This window comes from Eretmochelys imbricata, chromosome 2 (assembly GCF_965152235.1).
Source record: "Eretmochelys imbricata isolate rEreImb1 chromosome 2, rEreImb1.hap1, whole genome shotgun sequence".
In the NCBI taxonomy this organism is placed as follows: Eukaryota; Metazoa; Chordata; order Testudines; family Cheloniidae; genus Eretmochelys; species Eretmochelys imbricata.
In genome coordinates, this window is record NC_135573.1 from 221,765,435 (window position 1) to 221,785,739 (window position 20,305).

Here is a 20,305-nt window from a genome sequence, read left to right on the forward strand (position 1 = left end):
TCCCAGTTCATTGTGGCTACATTGGAAAAAGTGATGTCATAGCCTATAAAACACAATTAGCTGTTTTAGAAATGAACTATGGTGATTATTGGAATGCAGAGGACTAGACTGTGTTCATCAGATATTTATTTATTAATGGATATCCTGGTGACACTTTGTCACACATCTTTTTCTGCAGTGTCTATGTTATGGTTGGTGCAGATGTTCCATTCTCCTCATGCTTACGAGAAGTGGAAAATCCACAAAATCAGCTGAGATGCAGCCAAGAAATGGAACCTGTAATAACGTGTGATAAAAAATTTCGTACTCAGTTCAATATTGACTGGTGTAAAATCTCTTTGGTGAGTTACTTTCCTTGCCCTGCATCAGCAGAGTATTTACTGGCAGCAGTTCTTCTTTAGAGCACTTCTTGGATGGCATGTTTCTTGACCCCCTTTTTTGGCAGTGCTTGCAGCAAGAGAAGTGAATAGAAAACTTATTTGCCATCTTTTGATTTATATTTGCCTGCACAATTAAAAGACAAATCACACTTCCAAATTTAAAAAAAATGAAGACTATGTTAAAATGAAGACTGAATTTAACAAAAGCCCCCAGAAAACTTCCAGTTATAAATAAGTTGTGCCAAACAAATTTAATTACCTTGTGAAGTACAAAAGGAATGTTGAAGACCTATACAGCACTTGGACTTCAGTAAGGCATTCATTATAGTGCCACATAAAAACCTGTTTAAACACTGGATACATAGTAATATACCATTAAATGGATTAATTTAAGAGCTGATTCACAGTATCAGGAAGTGTTTATTAATCACAAGACTTTTAACGAAGAACAATGTCATGTGATTCACCATAAAAGGCCAGACATTTAAACCAATGCAACTTTATTTCATTAATGATCTAGATGGATGTAAAATTAACATTCATTGAATATACCAGCAATATCAAAACTGGACATGTAGCAGGAGAATGATGTTACAAAACTGCGAAGTCGCAGGGAAAGATTAGAACAGTCAACTGAATGCAATGAGATGAAATTCAGTAATAATAAAAGTAAAGTTATATTTCTGGTAACAAGCAACTTAGGCCATGCCTACATGACCACTTATGTCAACAAAACTTATGTCGCTCAGGGATGTGAAAAAAAAACACCCCCTGAGCGACATAAGTTTCACTGGCATAAGTGGTAGTATGCACAGTGCTATGTCAGCAGGAAAGCATTTCCCGCCAACATAGCTATCGTCTCTTGTTGAGGGTGGTTTAATTATGTCAACGAGAGCACTCTCTCCGATTGGCATAGAGCGGCTACACAGGCGATCTTACACAGGCGCAGCTGCATTGGTACAGTTGTGCCACTGTAAGGTCTCTAGTGTTGACTTGGCTTTAGATAAAAATTGCTGGTGGGCAAGGAAGCAAACCTCTGTAAACAGTGAATTGATGAAAAATTTGGGAGTGACAGCAGATAAACTAAATATGAATCTCATGATTTAGTGTCATTGGGAGGGAAAAAAGTCATGGCCATTACAATTTGGTATCGATGTGCATTCAGTTCTTTTTCAAGTAGATGTAGCCCCGTATTCCATTTAGGTGCATGTGCACACAGAGCAGAGCCGGAGAATTTTGGCAGCAATACCATTAGAAGGGGTGACACTTGCGCCTCCTGGCCAAAGTCCCTCCCCTGACTATATGAGGCGGTGCCACTACAACCCCCTTCAGTTCCTTCTTACTACCCGTGGCTGGAGTTGGGGTTCTGTATAGTTCCTAACCTCACAATCTCTCTATGTCTTAGTGACTTTTCTAGTTGTGTATAGTTAATTAGTACCCTTAGTACAGTGACAGTTAGATTTAGTTTCAGAGTAACAGCCGTGTTAGTCTGTATTCGCAGAAAGAAAAGGAGTACTTGTGGCACCTTAGAGACTAACGAATTTATTTGAGCATGAGCTTTCGTGAGCTACAGCTCACTTCATCAGATGCATACCGTGGAAACTGCAGCAGACTCTATATATACACAGAGAATATGAAACAATACCTCCTCCCACCCCACTGTCCTGCTGGTAATAGCTTATCTAAAAGAATGAGAAAACCTGGATTTGTGCTGGAAATGGCTTTTAGATAAGCTATTACCAGCAGGACAGTAGGGTGGGAGGAGGTATTGTTTCATATTCTCTGTGTATATATAGAGTCTGCTGCAGTTTCCACGGTATGCATCTGATGAAGTGAGCTGTAGCTCACGAAAGCTCATGCTCAAATAAATTCGTTAGTCTCTAAGGTGCCACAAGTACAGTTAGATTTAGTGTTAGTTAGCTTTAGTTTAACTAGGGTTTAAACATTGTCTGTCATGTGGGGGAGCGATCCCCAACAACAATTTCCATACATGGTGCTTGCTGTGCTTAGGTGAAGCCTATGTCAAGGAGTGGTATTCAATTTGAAAATCATTCACAAAATGGACTTGGGTGGCAAGGGATCTTCATCTAAAGCAGCACTTGCTCAACCAGGCAAGGCGGCCTGCTTCTGCACTGAGGTTGGATTGGAGATTGCCCTTGAGTTCTGAAGGTGCTGCCACTTCAGACTCTGGAGCTGGTGCCTCTCCAAAGAGACAAGGGAGTCGCTTTCAGTCAAGTGCGCCCAGGAAAAGGTCACATAAGACTGATCGAGGTCACTCCAAATCACGTGGGGACTCATCTGCCTCCTCCAGAAGGAGTCTGGACTAGCATGGTGTGAATGCCGCTGCACAGGATGCAGTAGGTCCCATTAACTGCTCCCAGGTACCAAGCAGGAAGGTCAGAGACCCCGTACTGTCAATTCTGGTTCTGGCTCCAGGGCATCCGTTGAGTCCAGTACCAATGAAGGTGATGCCAGCACCAGCTTTTTCTGTGTCAGCATTGTATCGGGCAGCAACTGACTTCCTCTGCCTTTATGTCCTGACCTTTCCCTTGGTCCAGGACTTTGCCAGGCCCGCATAATTTATATCCAGTGAGTGAACCCGTGAGTCTGTCAGCCCTGTACCCCAATGTTTCCCTTCCACAGTAGAAGTCTGGTGGGGGCCGGGATTGGCACAAGGGAACTCCTGGGCACCGGAAACTTCTTTGGCACCCCTGCTGTCAGCGCCACCAATGTGTTACCATGGTGGCACTCACCGCCCTCCACTTCAGCAGTCTTTCACCTTGGTACCAGTGCCAACTTCAGGATTGGCTCTGTTTCTGGCACTGGAAATGATGGAGACATACTTGGTGCCGGCAGCACCATTTCCACCCTCTGCACCTGTTCATTCTGGGCTACGGGTGAGTCAGACTGGTTGCTCTATCCCTCAAGGCTAGCTCCACCTTATCCCTGAAGCCCAGGACTCTTTGGCGTTCAGGTTGAGATCTTTCTCCTCTTGCACTTCATCACCTGACCCTCAGTGGGGGCCATTCATGGGATGGGGCCTACTGATCACCAATGACTTACCCATATCAGTGGCCTCCATGGAATGCATGGGATACGCCTCATGTAGCTCCCACTTCTCGTCTTGCTCTAAGGCAAGATCACTGGGCAGGTCTGTGGTGGTGACCATTGATCTGCCACAGGCCCAAGGTGCACCTTCCTCCTGAAGAGCCTTCAGTATCATCCTATCTAGATCTGTCAGTCCTGTAGCAGGATTTGGCCCTAGCACAGTTAACTGCTTCATCTTCATCCCCAGACGATTCCACAGTGCCTGGCTCTTCCTCTCTGTTGGTACCAGAGGATTTCAAGGTGTACCAGGACCTTCTGTGGTACCTGGCTGCTTTCTTGGATATTCAAGGAGAGTTCTTGAAGGAGAATACCCATAAGTTGTTGGATATCCTGCAGCAGTATGCCCCGGGGAGAGTCGCTGTCCCTATTAATGATGTGCTCCTAGAGCCTGCTAAGGTTCTCTGGAACATGCCAGCTTTGGTATTGCCTACTGTGAAGTGCATGGAGAAATGCTTCTTCATTCTGGTGCAGGAATTTGAGGATTTTTACTCACATCTGGGCCTAGATTCCCTAGATGTAACTGCAGTGAATGATAGAGCCTGGCAGGGCAGATTTAAATCCACTCCCAAGTATAAGGACTAAATGGATGAACATGACAGGTAAGAAGATTTATATCTTCTCTTTCTTGCAAATATGCATTGTTAATCGGAAGGTATTCCTGTCCAAATCTGATTTTGTGAACTGGATGGCTATGTCTAAGTTTGTGGACCAGCTGCCTGAGGAATTTCAGGCATTTATCACTGACGGCTGCTTGGTAGCTAAAACTTTATTGCAGTCCACATTGGATGTCACGGATACATCACCAGAGTGATGGCCTCAGCAGTGACCATGAGAAGGGCAGCCTGGCTGTAAAATTCAGGCATTCTCCCTATGTGCAACCAAGTGCTTTTTTTTGGACAAGATAGATGAGACTCTGCACTCCTTGAGGGACTCTAGTGCAGTGCAGAGGCACCACTACAGTGGTCAACAGTAATAGCATCATTCTCAGTGCACATTTGGGCAGCCTCCCCACCCCCATCCTAAACCCACAACAGTGGGGACTTCCCCAGAAAGGGGCATAGGTCCCAGAGGAGGCAGCATTTGGGACCAGGGTTTGGCCAGTCAACACACCTTCCCCCAGCACCCCTCACCTTTCCTCCCTGTTCTTCTGGACCATTTTGGTCCAGAGCAATATTCCAGTCATCACTGTCTTTTCCCCACCCCTACTGTGAAAGAGATCCAGCCTGTCCTCAAACAATGCTTGGGGTTTGATCACCACTAATAGCTGGGTCCTAAGCACCTTCTTAGGAGAGCTAGGCCCTCCAGTTCCTTTCCAGCCTCCCTGCCACCTATCCTCCCTGTCCCTCTTCAGGGACCCCTCTTATGAGAGCAGGTTCACAAGCTATTGGCTTTGGGGGTTGTGGAGGAGGGTTTGCTGGAACACCAGGGTCAGGGCTTTTATTCCAGTACTTTCTGGTGCCCAAATCCAAGGGAGTGATAAGACCCGTACTTGACCTGTACAGCCTCATGAAATATATCAGCTACATGAGGTTCTGAATAGTCACTCTGTCAACTATCTTCCCTGCATTCTCAGAACAGGTTTGCTGCTCCGGACCTTCAGGATGCCTACTTTCATGTGGTGATTTTGCCAAGCCACAGAAAATGTCTTTGATTCATGATAGCAGAGCACCATTTTCAGTGTATGGTGCTTCCCTTTGGCTTCTCTTCTGCGCTTCAGGTTTTTACCAAATGCATGGTCGTGGGGATGGCATACTTCAGGAAGAAAGGATTCCACATTTTCTCATACCTGGACAACTGGTTACTGAGGAGCAGGCCCATAGAGGAAGTCCTTTCCCATGTTGACACTACACTGTGCTTGCTTGACTGTCTGGGTCTCATCCTAAACACAGAAGAGTCAATTTCCCACTCAGAAAATTGAATACATTGGAGCCCTCATAGACTCTATGAGTTTGAGAGCATTTGTGCCAACTGACCGTTTTCAAGTGATTCACCACCTTTTCCTAAGTCTGCAGTCTCAGCCTTCTATGACAGTCCAGATGTGCCTGAGGCAAGCAGACATGTGGTTCCAGTTTTCATGGTTACACCTTTGCACCCTTAAAATGTAGCTCAGGACAGTTTACTGTACCACTCTTTGGACAGAGTTGTCTGTCTCCTTCCACTGGTCCTGGACTCTTTGCAATGGTGGACACTTCTAGAGAATGTTTGTCAGGGAGTTCCCTTCATCTGGCCCTTATCAACCAGGTCTGTTGTCACAGATGCCTCCCTGATGAGCTGGGAAGCATATCTGGGGTTGCTGTACATTCAAGGTCTGTATTCAGAGCAGGAGTCCTCACTGCATATCAATTTACCGGCGCTTCTGGCCATCTGTGGTGCATGTCACACTTTTCTGAACTGTATCAGGGGCTCAGTGGTTTGTTCACATACATTGCAGTGTTATTGTAAGTATTATGTGAACAGGCAAAGGGGCGCACACTCCAGGATGCTCTGCCAAGAGGCAATCAGGTTGTGGCAGTTCTTCATCGAGGAGAGTATCATGCCAATTGCTGACCACTTGCCCAGGGTCCAGAATCATCTCACAGACCATCTCAGCAGGAATTTTTCCCTGAATCATGAGTGGTCCCTGAAGACAAGTGTGCTCCGGGTTGTCTTTGCGGCTTAGGGCATTCCGATGATCAACTTGTTTGTTACAAGCAACATCAGGAAATGTCATCTGTTCTGCTCTCAAGAGGGCCTCAGACTGGACTCCCTGTTTGACATCTTCTATCTTGGCTCCAGTTAGCACGTCTGTATGCTTTTCCCCCAATCCCAGTCATTCCACAGGTCATCCTCAAGCTGAAGGCTCATTCTCATTGACCCAGTGTGGCTGACACAGTGCTGTTTCTCTGGCCTTCTAGCACTGTCAGTTCAGCCTCCCATACCCTTTCCTCTCTATCCAAACCTACTCACACAGAATCATGGTCACACTTTAAATCCCATACTCAGTTCCCTGCTTCATGGCTAAACAAGGAGGAATTGTGGTGTTCCGTGGCTGTTCAACAGGTCGTACTCAACGGTAGAAATTCCTCTATCAGAATGGCCTATTCACAGAGCCTTGCAAATCTGCAGGTATCTGCTTTGCATCCATGGATGCGGATATCTGTGGATCATTTTTGCGGATTGCAGATCGGATGTGGATACAGATTTTGTATTCATGCAGGGCTCAACCTATTTGGCAAAATGGAAGCAGTTTTTGGTGTGGTTGTTGGCCCGCAGAGTTTAACCAGTGCTGCCTTCTATTCAGGACAACTTTGAGTACTTGCTGCACCTTCAGTCATTGGGCCTTGTGCTTAGCTCATTGAGAGTACATTTGGCGGCAATATCAGCATTTCATCCCTCCTATTCAGGGACGATCAGTCTTGTCCAGTGCCACAGTAGCAAGATTCTTAAAAGGACTTCGTTATCTCCATCCTCCAGTCCGTGATTCCTCTGTGGCACCTTAACACGGTCCTAGCGGTTTTAATGGGACCTTCATTTGAGCCCCTGGTATCTTCTCCCTTTCCGCTTTTGTGTCAGAAGACTGCATTCCTGTTTGTGATAACATCTGCAGGGAGAGTCTGTGAGTTGCAGGCTCTGATGGCAGAACCTTCATGCACACAATTCTCTACCGATAAAGTGACTTTACAATCACACCCTGAAAATTTTGTCTAAAGTGGTTTCTCGGTTTCATTTGAACCAAGTGGTATATTTACCAGTGTTCTTTCCTAAGCTGTATTCATCTCCAGAGGAGCAGCACATTCATACATTAGATGTCAGGTGACGTTTAGCCTTCTGTCTGGACAGGACTAAACAGTTTCCTGCTGTGCCTCAGCTATTTGTGTCATATGCAGATCGTATGAAGGGGCAAGAGTCTCTTCACAGACTCTCTCTAAATGGATATCCTCCTGTATCAAGACTGCATATGAAATGGCTTCAGTGGGTGAGAGCGCAAGCTGTGTCAATAGCGTTCCTCAGTGATGTCCCAACCTTGGACATTTGCAGGGCTGCTACATGGTCATCCATACATACAGTTATGAACCGTTATGCCATTACCGCATCTTCCAGGGCAGATGCAAGCTTTGGTAGGGGGCAGTCCTGCAATCCTTGTTTAGGTGGTCTTGGAGCTCTGCCTCCTGGGGTGCTTGCGAATCACCTAAGTAGAATACTCAGCTGCATCTACTTGAAAAAGAAGTTACAGTTACTTACTGTAAATGTGGTTCTTCAAAATGTGATGCAGATGTGTACCCCATGACTAATCCTCTGTCCCCTCTGTATTGGAGTCTAGTCTTTGGGCACTCGGTGCCAAGGAACTGAGGGGGCTCAGGGCAGTGCTGCCTCATATAGCCAGGGGAGGGACTATGGCCATGAGTGTGAATACCGCCCCTCTATGGGTACTACTAGACAAAATTCTCTGGCTCCAGTGCACTGGGTGCACACACACTTAAGTGGAATACATGGCTTCATCACATCTCAAAGAACCAATTACTGCAAGTAACCATTTCTTGTCCTTTGGGATGGATCTGTACATCCCCGGCAAGCACATACTGCTGAATGCAGTGGCTAGCGCTAGTGGCTGAGAGGCGGGAGCAGACTGTGCCCCCTCAGTACTGTATCCAGGTTCACTTCCTTTGAATACCAACTAGGGGCAAAGGAACAGATAGGAGAGATGTTTTACAACCTTTTTCCAGTCATTCATAACACATTCGTGCAACACAGGGCAGGGTTTACTTTTTGGTATTTAAGAAATGTGCTTAATATATAAATGTATTTATTAAGAAATATATCAATAGCCAATAACCAGATTATTGTAATATAAAAGTAGGTCTTTTGGATTTATTTTATCAAATAACAAAAATTAGTGTTTAATAAAATAAATTGAAAGGACATATTTTTATATTACAGTAATCTGATATTTGCTATTGATCTGTTTCTTAATAAATACATTTATATATTTAATCTTACTTCTGTGACAGGGTCGGGCCGGATGGCTGCAGGAGAGTAATAGAAGGCAGATATATTAGCCCCAGGTTAAGTAGGTCCCTTTTCCCTGGGAAAGGTAACAGGGAAGGTTCCAGAACAATCAGGGACTTTCTGGAGACAATTAAGACAGACAGGCTGATTAGAACACCTGCAGCCAATCAAGATGCTGCTAGAATCAATTAAGGCAGGCTAATCGGGGCACATGGGTTTAAAAAGGAGTTCACTTCAGTTTGTGGTGCGCGTGTAAGGAGCTGGGAGCAAGAGGCGCTAGGAGCTGAGAGTGAGAACACATACTGTTGGATGACTGAGGTGTACAAGCATTATCAGACACCAGGAGGAAGGTCCTATGGTGAGGATAAAGAAGGTGTTGGGAGGAGGCCATGGGGAAGTAGCCCAGGGAGTTCTAGCTGTCGCACAGCTGTTCCAGGAGGCACTCTAGACAGCTGCATTCCACAGGGCCCTGGGCTGGAACCTGGAGTAGAGGGCGGGCCCCCCAAATCCTCCCAACTCCTGGTCAGACACAGGAGGAGTTGACCTGGACTGTGGGTTCACGAAAATGGCCAAATTGAGGGCTGCCGTGAAGTTCCAAGGCGAGCAAATCTGCCAATAAGCGCAAGACCCACCAAGGTAGAGGAGGAACTTTGTCACACTTCCTTATGTAAAATAAAATAATGCAAAATGAGAATGAGTTAGTCGAAGTGTTACTTACAATATATCTGAAGATCAGCAAAATTTCTTTAATTTGGTGAAACCAGAACTTTGAATAGATCCTCTAACTTCATTTATATGGCTGATCAAAAATATCTGTCTTGTGCTATGGCAATGTTTAGAATGAGTCTTCAAAAGTGCTTTTAAAATACCTATTTTTAGTGATGTCAGATTATTTGGAGATAATGGTCTTCTAGTCAACAATTTTTTAAAATTACTATTTTCATTTGTACAACTATTCAGCTACTGAATAAATATTTTAGTAATCTTTTTAATATTTGTCTTTTTAAGTTTTAGTTTGTCACTTTATGCTGATCTTCTAAATTATCCAATAATAGATAAGGCAATATTTCATCTAATGAAATGAATGAGTTTGTTGTTACCTAGATTTAAATGAATGAAAGAAACATTCACCTTATGTATTAATTATATTCTGAAGTCTACTAGTTCATATATGTTACTATATGGAATTATTTTATTTTATATTCAGATTGAATAAGCACAAGCACAACCAGGGCACATAATTAGATTAAAAATCCCTTACGGTGAAGTTAATACTAAATAATTGAGCTTTACTGTTATACAGTAGTTGATTACGTTAATTTCCCCCTTTTAGTGGGGTTTGAAAGTGCTACATTGCTTCTTTCTAGTGACGTACAGTACACTTTGGGAGTGTGAGTGGGATGAATAATTGAACAGACGCAGGATAAATATTACTTTATCAAAAACTGGGGAATTGGATGTCTGAGGGAATTAATAATGGGATATATACACCCTTTCTGCTTTATGTTACAAGAAGAGAAGGGTGAATGATGAGTTTCTTTGGTTCAACGGCAGTTCCAAAAAAAAATTTTCCGCTTGAACCAAAAATGAAACTTTTGAAATTTTCAGCCAATCAAAAAGTTAAAAAAATGAATTGTGTCAGTGTTTCTTTTTATATTTTATTTCTTTTTAGAATCAAAGGAAAATTTGAAATTAGAAGTTATTTCAAATAAAATCAAAACTTTCATTTTGAAAATATCCAAATGAAACATTTCAGGTTTTCAGAATGTTGGGGGTGTTCCCCCCATAAACGATTTGATTAAATTGACACTAATTTGAGTATTGTTTTTGTATCGCTGAATCATCATTTTTCACCAAAAAAAATTTTGACTGTAAAATTTCCCTAGCTCTAGTTAAAAGTACAAAAGCTTGTCCTGGGTGATATTGACCAGAAAATGGTTATTTGGTAGCTTTCTGACTTCGATAATTTTTCAGAGAGTTTATTGTATGCTCATTGACCAATGCTGTTATTTGGTAGCTATTCAGTGTCTTAAATAAAATTAATTGGTGGTCTCAGTCCAGTTCACATAACAAATTGTCACCATTTTGGGGTAGTCACAGCAGTGGTCAATGAGCATTTTCTGTGATTTGGTCTTTAATGGGAATTAAGACAATGGAATACCTTACATGAAAAAGTCTTTGGAAGAATAAATGGAGATGTGAGATTTAATATAATTTGAAATGCTGTGCTGTATAGTGTTGCTTTTTCTGATTTATGGTTGGTTAAAATTCTTTTCATTTTCTACATACATTTGTTAATTGGTTATGTAATTGTCTTTCTTTTGTATCAGGTTGATAAAACAAAACAAGTTTCCACCTATCAGGAAGTGATCCGTGGAGAGGGAATATTACCTGATGGTGGAGAATATAAACCACCGTCTGATACACTGAAAAGCAGAGACTATTACTCGGATTTCCTAATTACACTGGCAGTGCCCTCGGCAGTAGCACTGGTGCTTTTTCTAATACTTGCTTATATCATGTGCTGCCGACGGGAAGGAGTGTGAGTACTTTAATTAGTAATTGTAGATTTTTCTGAGATTATAATTCATATGAAAGCATTCTGTAGAAGTGTCATTCAATTCATAAAAACACTTTTTAAACAGACGAACAGAAATATTTAATATATATTGTACTATTTTCCATCTAAACATGCTTTAAAATTAATAGTAATCTCCAAGAGAATGGATTTAGGGACTGTAGTTCTATTCAAAATGGTTAAATCATCCATGCACAAAAAAAGTAAAATAAAAATAAAGGACCCACCAATTCAGGACAATTATTTAATTGGACTAAAATTTTCATTCACTGAACATTAATTTTAAAGACCCTAACTCTAGTAAAATAAATATTGCTAGGGACCTAAATTGAATTTAGGGTTATAAAAGCCAAACATATGAAACAAAAGCAGCAAGTAACGTAGTTTCTTCCATCTCTTACATGTACCCTGATTTTATTTTGTCATAGTATTTATTTTAGCCAGAAGCTTTTTCCTTAACTTGCATTTTCATTCACTTGTGTGTGGTTGTCTGTCTGTCATCAGTATCAACAGCTCTATGTGTGTGCTCATCCAGTTCTTATCATTAACCTGGTGGCAAATGCTACCAACTTAATTTGGTGGTATCAGTGTCAGCATTTCCACATCATGTACTGTTTCCATCAGCAGATAGATTTAATGTTCCAACTATCAATGCTATTATTTAATTCATAAATTTTGTTTTGTTTTTAGGGAAAAGAGAAACATGCAAACACCAGAGTAAGTGTCTTCTTTCCTGTTATTTTTCTTTCTCATTTAATTTTCATTTCTCAGTAGCTTGTCATGCTTCATACATGTGTCATGCTCTTCTCTCACTCTCCTTGATTCACAGTCTAATTCATATATGTGAAAGCTGCTATAAAACAGAGAGGTGTGGCAAGGCTAGCAGGTCAGAATAAAAAGGGTTTGAAATTAATAAAGATCAGTTTAATGTAAAATTATTTAGAGTAATAATATTATGTGATTAATGTTCATGCATATGTGATGCCCAATCTACATTTTTACAAAGCAATGGACAGATGAAAGAACTTTCATGAAAGGTATCCCGTGCCTACATAATATTCTGCCATAAAATTGAAGCTGCTGTGAGTATTTAGGAATCCAGCACAAGAAACAACAATATAAAAGTTACCAAAACTTTTATGTTTACAGCAGGAAATAAATGGAATATTAACATTAGATTGCATAGTCTAAGATATTTTAGAAAAATACTTCTTCATACAGGATAGTCTGACGGAACAATTCTTTTTTTCAAAATTAAATAACTTAAATATTTGTTTTATACTGAAGCTGTAGTATAATTGTTCTACTGATAGGCTGTAGTATGCATCAAAATCCTTGTATTTTAAAGAAAAAACAATTTTCAGTGGTTTTACAAAACTATCCATATTCTTAGAACCCTTTTTAAGAAAAATATGTATTTTATTTCCTTTTAACATAGTATCCAGTTGGTCCACCACAGTGCTATACAGAAATCCACCAAAGAGCTTCGTGAGATGTCCAAAAATAGAGAGATAGCATGGCCTCTTTCAACACTTCCTGTGTTTCACCCAGTTACTGGTGAGATTATACCACCTCTTCACACAGACAGCTTTGATAATACTAGCATGCCACTAATGCAAACACAGCAGTAAGTATCAATTTAGATCTTTAATGCCTATAATGATTATGATATACAATTTAGCTGTGGAAGCCAGTGTTATTTCTCTGAATATATTCATGTACTATGTATCTCCATAGTTAAAGTTGCTTTGAAATTTGCATTTAAAGCAGAAATGAAATCTTAGTTTCACTAAGATGAACCAACAGAACTATGCAGATATATCAGCTACTTCCATTGCTATCAGCCTTCCTCCCAGACTAGAGGCAAAACATCACTGAAAACCAGAAATGATCATTTCCATTCTTCAAAACTTAGCTTGTCAAAAAAATTAATCTTGCTCTATCCCTGATGCTCTTGTGGTCTTCTGGACATATCTCTACTGAGTCAAGGTGGAAGGTTGGACTCTGGGAAACAGATGGGGCTGTAGAAAGAGTGACCAGGGATGTGAGGCAGTAGCCTGAAAGTAGGGCTTGGAGGATCATGGTTTATACCATGGTTCACTGAGGCAACAATGCTTGGGGAGGCAGGTGCCTCTTCACAAAGGCACTGGCATATCATAGGCTTCTCATGGCACTACTGCCTGGGTCCATTGGAAAGTAGAAGCAGTAATACCGAGGGAGCTCTTTAAGTATTGATACCTTGATGCAGAAACACTACACTACCTCAGCTTCCTTATACAGTTTTGTTCCCCCACCAAAAACCTTTTCACCCCCACATATCCCCAGTCACCACCTTTGCTCCCCTTCTTCCTTAATCAACCACTTTGCTCCTCAGATATTCTGACGCTTCTTCCAATTCCTCATAATGCACCATACAGCAGCGCTATAGGAAACCAAGGAAGGGTGAAGAGCCATGAAGCAGTGGGATGAGGATGCAGGGAAGTGAATAGGGGATATAGGGGTACACAGCAGGGGTATGTTAGGAGAGGATTGGAAAAAAGTGGGACTTCAAGCTGCAAGAGCCACTGACGATAGGAATGGGGAAGAAAAAGCAGCTTGTTAAGAGTATAGCTGCTCCTTCCCAAAAGCCCCTCCTAGCTCAGGTCTGCTGTTTTTCTCTTGCTCTCCACTATAACCTTGTTGTCCCTTTTCTCCATGTGCCTCTTTCCCCGTATCCTCATTTACATGCACATCCTGAGTCTCCCCCTACAGCTTCATATATGCATGTAAATTTCTTCCAAGTTGCTCCTCCACAATGTTGCTTCTCCAGGCCTCCACCTTGAGCAGCCCTATGATCCCCACAGCTCTGTGGGGACCAGCAATACAGGAGGGAGAGCATATTGTGGAGTGGGGCAGTGGGAACAGGTTTGCACAGGTTGACATAGGTGAGGGCAAGTCTGCAGGTTTCAGCACAGGAAATGGGGCTGTGAAATATCCCCACCAAAAAGTTTAGTCAGCTTTGGTTTAAGGTGACCAGTCTGCATATTCCATCACTACAAACTATAAAAAGCAAAGAAATAAGCTGGCAGTTAAGTCATTTAGTAGTCAGTCAACATTTCACTCTAGAGCTGGCCAGAAAATTCTTATGAAAAATTTCACATTTTCGGGGGGGAAACCCATCCCAAATTGGGACAAAAATTTTAACGGGAAGGGAGTTCCAGAAAAATTATGTTTCAAGAGAACCAAAACAAAATCATTAGGTTTGCTGGCTACAAGCTGGGAAGGCACTTGTAAGTGAAACTGAGCTGTCATTTTAATTTTCTGTCAGAAATTTTTTGTGGGGCAAAAATTTGATTATGCAAAAAGGGCACTGTCTGTTGAAAAATTCCTGATCAACACTACTTCACTCATCAATTCCCCTTCTTAACCTATATTTACCTCTCCTCCAGCATCCTCAGTCAAAATATTTTTACCATTACATTTTGTGTAGGATGATAATCAGTGTTGCCAACTCTTGCAATATGGTGTGTTTCTTAAAGCCCTACCTGTGGGAAGTATGTGGTTAGGTGAGCATCTCAGCTTTAGTTTTTATTTAAAATGTGTAGGTTTTATGGTTGCAAAGAGAAGCTTGAAAACATTATCTAGTACACCCTAATGGCACAAAACCCAGTAGCTAAATAAATGTTGGGTTCTTTTTGTTTTATAAAATACATGATTGCTTTGGGGCCTGACTCATAATTTGTAAATGCTTGGCAATACTGTAATAATAGAAATAGAATACTGCAATAATTAGAGAAAATCTATTTTTTCTCTAGTTCTCAAAAAAAAAAATTAATGTTTACATTAGAACTACTTTTGTTGACCTTTCAAATTTCATTGAGTGTTGAAAATCTCAGTAATAATATTGCGCTAATGCAGGAAAACCAGAAAGTGAAATTGAAGTTTCACTATCCAAACTGAGTGAAATACAAAAAGTAAATAAAACAGCAAAAATGATAATACAAAATAATCTTATAATTGGTAACACAAGGAGCTTTTTAAAAAATTGTGTATTACTTTTTATCTCAACAGTGTCTCTTTACTGTCATTGCATTAGAGTATAACATTTTCATTTTAAAGAAGAATTATATGTATCAGTTTAGGACTACCTCTGATTCATATTTCATATAGTACACATATTACTAAAGTGACATTTAGTTAAGAACTGTCATCTTGTTTCATATCTACACTGTATAAATATTAAGACATATTTTGGATACCAACATCATAATAGTGGATTAAACAGAAAGGATTAAAATTCTCTCCACAGTTACTCAGGCAACATTGTTGCAGTCTTGTCTCAACCTGTACTTTTAAATAGATATCTCAATGTAAAAATATATTAGAGAATATGAAATAAATTGGTTTAGAAAAGTATTTTTGTGCTTTCCTCTGCTCTGCTCAAACATGCTTACTCCAGCCCTTTGCAGTCATTTTCAGTTGTTTTTCCTCTGAAGTCAGTGGAAACAAAACAAAAAATAGCCATTTCTGTTGAAGTTTCACAAAAACATTTTCCCATGCACCCTCTGCTGGCTCATCGTAAGCAGTTAGTTGACATTTCCAAGAGCAAGAAGCATTCCTATTTGTGCTTTTAAATAAATAATTTTTGATTTTTGCTGTGATTAATAGACTTAAACATCAAATTCACCTTCACTGATTGGCTTCTGTTTCAGTTATAAAGATGTAATGGAGAATTGGACAAAATTAGTAGGGAACATACAGTAACAACCTGCAAATGCCCAAATGTGGGGAGTAATCTAATGTGAAGGACACAATAAATTTTGTTGTTAATGCAGGGGGGGAAAATAGGATGGAGTTAATTTCTTCAGCATACATAACATTCAGTAAGCTTCTAGTTTAAAATTAGGGCTGCCCCGCATAAATTTTTGAAAGGTATGTTATATTTTCAAATCTGAGAGCATTATAAACAAAGGCAAAGAAACTGCTTATCTTATCTTTATGTGGGGGAAATCAATTCAAGAAAAAATCTGCCATTAATAAGGAAGATGCTGGAGATGAGAAGAATGTGTATGCCCAGCAAGTCCATCTTCCTGCCAAGAGGAGGTTGTTTCTTAAAGTGCTTTCATCAGTCTTTATGGGCCAAATTATGATATCTTTATTCAAGTTGTGTAGTAGCTTACTCCTCTAATTGATTTTGGTGTGACTACTCACCAAATAAGATATAATCAATTTGAATAAGGTTACTAGAATCTGACCCTAATTGTCTCATGTAATGGGGAATTCTGCACCTTTCTTGGGCATTTATTCCACATTCTCACACATCTCTGTTTGATAACTTTTCCTACCATTTAGCTATTACTCCAGTTATTTTACTTATATCCCCATTTACTACTCTAACCACTCTCACTTGTTCAGATCTTACAAATATTTTTAGACAGCAATGTTATTCCCCCACTGTCTATTTAGTTCCTTTCCTTTTTTCTCATTATTCAATGCCTCTGCAGCCCCCTAATTATACTTATTGATTTTCTTGGATATCCCTCCCACTTATCTATCTGTTGGTATTGAGGTACTGAGACTGGTACTGAGACTAAACACAAACTAAACACAACTAAACAAAATGTGGAACATTTTAGGTGTAGTTCCACAATGCAATGGGAATTGAAGGTTGTCCATTCCTCACATTATTGAGTCTACTAAGAGGGACTGTCATGTTCCTGCTCCATGACATAGCACTTTTTGTCTCTGGGGAATATTATTATTTATATTATGGTAATGCTCACAGCCCACAATCAGAATTGTAGCCCATTTGTTCCAGATATAAACACATGCTGAGGAAAAGTGCAAGTGCAAGAGGCCATTATCAAGCTGTGCTATCCTTGCAGTCAAATAGTAAATTTAAAACTATCTTTTTTTACAACTGTTATCCCCTGCCCCACATGACGGTTAATAATTTTTCAAATTGATTCTTACTTTGTGACCACATTTCTGACCTTTCTAGATTTCTTTGTATCGCTCAGTCTCCATGATGTTCACCTCACAATTTGACGTACCTCACTGAGGAACATCTCCGCATCTAGCTCCTTGTTACAAGGATTTTCTCTCCCTATAGATTTGTACTAGCATATTTTAGTTGTTGTTGTAATAAAATTAATACTAGTGACAATACTAATGGGCCAATCCTGCAATTCACTCCTCTGCCCTCTTGAATCCCTGCTGGCTTCAATGAGGGCTCTTTGCAGATGCAGCAGCATGCCTGTATGTAGTGAATTATGGGAGCAGAACCAAAGTCAGTATCATCGTCAAGATGATAGGCTCTTTAGTTCCTCTTCCAGATTATGTATTGTTATCTCTTTTGATCCAGGCACCTAGCCCATTTTCAGGGTCTGGTGGGTTGTTTGCATCTGGTGGAGACATTGATAATGGAATCAGATATTTCTTTGATGCAATCTTGTTTATTTACAAAAAATGCACACAAAATCCCATTTTCCTGAACAGAGTAGGAACCAAACAACAGGAGGCAGTTTCTTTGCTTACAGTTCCAGGCCTGCCTTTCCAGCCAGCACCCTGCTCAAAAAGCATTCTCTCTCTCTCTCAGGACCATGCTCCCTGTGCTTCTGGTGTTAAGACACAAACACCTTCACCAAGCAATACCCAGCCACACACCCCGCACTTGTTTGCATTCATTCTGCAGCAAAACACCTCCATCCATAGCTCAGATTCTCTGACTGCCTTATATGTGGCCTGTGTTTTGGATGGTGGCTCCTATTGGTTCAGCTATTTTGCTTTAATAAGGAGCTTAACTGTTTCTTACATTTATCCTGAATGAAGGGAGTCTCACACCCATCAGCTTCAATGAGGTTTCACCCTATCTCTGTCATAAGCGTTATATGTGGAAACAAGAACTACACTTTTAATTACTCCAAAGTAGTAAAACAAGCAATGTGGATGCTTTGTAAAAATTTAATTTACATCTGAAATGTATTCATAAAATTGGATACAAATAAAGAATGTAGCAAAGATGGAGGTTGTAACATTGTCATGCTGTCCTATATTTCGGAGTGAAGGTTGCTGTGGTTTTTCCATAAAATTTAATATTTTATATTATAAATATCAATTGAATATGTACATTCTTGGTAGTTACATTGAGAATATTTTTTTACTTCAGTGAGGGGAAGTTCCTTCAAGAAAGGACACAACATATTTTCTAGAAGAGAGTAAGTCTGGAATACAATGTTGTCACAGCATAAGGGCTCCTGCTGATAGATGAATGCTAAAGAGAAACTAAGACTTTGCCTCAGTGTTTATTTTTAAAGCAGGAAGCATTGATCCTTTCACAGTATTCTATTACCAAAACAGTTTATTCCCATTATATTTAGTGACTGATGGATTTTGTGGGGTGAACTTACTCTAACATAATTGGAAAACTGTATCCCTATTTGCTCTTTGATATAGTCAGTCAGAAAACAGCTCATCTGTTAAAAAAAAAAAAAAAAAACTTTTAAGATACTGTATTTTGTATGTAAGATGGTTGCTGCCAGCTAAGTTTTTTGTCTTGTAGTTTTACAATTAGGCATGCAGAAATTATGTGGATTTGATTTAGTATACTGAAAATATTAATCGCAGACATGTGTGGCATGTTCTATGCTAGACATACCCTAGCTTCTGCTGACATACTGGATGTTCTCATTTCTCTCCTACCTGGCACAAAGTGTGACTGCTTGCAACAGACCTCAATTAACAGACCAATTAGGCTTTGCATAGTTTGTCCAGGCTTATGTGGCCTTTCCTGTATTTTGAAAGGCAGCTTCTTCTGCACATTAAGTAGCAAGTTGTTAAATTAAAACGTATTTAGTTCTATATTTTGATAAGCACTATCTGTATCATTCCATTTGCTTTTCTAACTAGTATAATCAGAAATTAGAACTGATTAGGTAAGCACATTTATGTATGCTTCTAGTGCATTGAAAACAACTGAAGTTGGGCTGTGAAAATATATTTATGCCCCATATGTTGTGTTAGCCATTTTTAAGGACTTGCCTATATCCATGAGAGGATACTTCCCTGCCTAACTTTATGCACTCAGACCTTGGTCTTTCAAATGCTTATGCACTTGTTTAATTTTACTCAGATGAATAGTTGCTTTGACTTTAGTGGGATTATTCATGTGAGTAAAGTTAAGCATGTGTATTGGTGTTTTCATGACTGGGGCTCTAGTGTTACCCTAAATTTTAGATGCCAATTATGTTACCTACAAATTTGCATGGGCTCTTCGCGCCTTGAGCACAAGCCCACCAGTTATGTTAGCCTATGATAGGGCTTCTAATTTAACAAAAGGGTAACAAGGTTCTGGCCCATCCTAAAGGAATTGCCAGGGTGTTACTGGGGGCCTGTCTACGACCTGCAGAGGGCTCCCCAGAGCAAGCTATTTTAGCTAATCCCTGAAAGGGCACGGATACAGTCTTCCGCTCAAGGATTGACCCACATAAACAGAAATTCTTCAAAAACAAAAGATTTATTTAACAGAAATAAAAAAAAATACAGAGAGTTTAAAGCAAGAAAAGATACATAGGACTTAATAAAACGCAATAGAATTACGTTTAAGAATTATACAATAAAGCAGTGCAACAAAATAAAATACACAGGAGACTTAGACTATGTAGCATTTACAATGTAATAGGCATATGGAGACCCCGCATACACAAAGGCTTTAGTCTTAGTGTTCAAATCTAATACTGTACTTAATACAAGGTAGTATACGCGGCCTCTATATATACATCTGAGAAACCATTACCATATTCACAGATTAAAAATAAAATGTTTACTTAACACTAACATTACCACTTAACACTAACCACTTAACACCTAACATTTAATATCTAATCATATAACATTTAACATACCATGAGCGGTGATCAGCTGGTCGCAAGATGGGTAGGGGAGATCTCATTCTGAAGCACAGGCATCCAGCTTTTGACAGACATACCCAGACACCCTTGAACAGGAGATGGTAAAATCAGACTTACACTCTATCTTCTTAATTCCCTCTGACCCGTCTCAGGGGTCCTTCTGCTCTGTCAGTATCTGGAGATCACGGTGTCAGCACCTGGAGACGATGGTTGCTGCTGCTGCAGGCGTAGCGACAGTTGCTGCTGATTGCGCTTCTATGAAAGTCGTTGCCATGGTGACCTTTAGAATTCTGCTGCTGTTTTTTTGGGTAACTGTTTTCCGGAATCTTCTTAAGATGCTGCTGCAGTTGTCTTAGCCTCTGCTG

The 20,305-nt window shown here is 40.3% G+C and overlaps 1 protein-coding gene across 4 annotated transcripts in view; it reads left to right on the forward strand.

Moving 5' to 3' along the window:
• The window catches only part of SGCE (sarcoglycan epsilon), a 56,668-nt gene that overhangs the window by 22,525 nt on the left and 13,838 nt on the right, over positions 1–20,305 (forward strand). For 3 of the 4 annotated variants that reach the window (XM_077809399.1, XM_077809398.1, XM_077809397.1), the window contains exons 5-8: positions 179–341; positions 10,805–11,016; positions 11,743–11,769; positions 12,491–12,679. In XM_077809399.1, coding sequence (XP_077665525.1) covers positions 179–341; positions 10,805–11,016; positions 11,743–11,769; positions 12,491–12,679 — 591 coding nt within the window. Of the gene's footprint in view, positions 1–178; positions 342–10,804; positions 11,017–11,742; positions 11,770–12,490; positions 12,684–20,305 lie in introns of those variants that run through there. The other variant, XM_077809400.1, reaches the window with a different exon arrangement.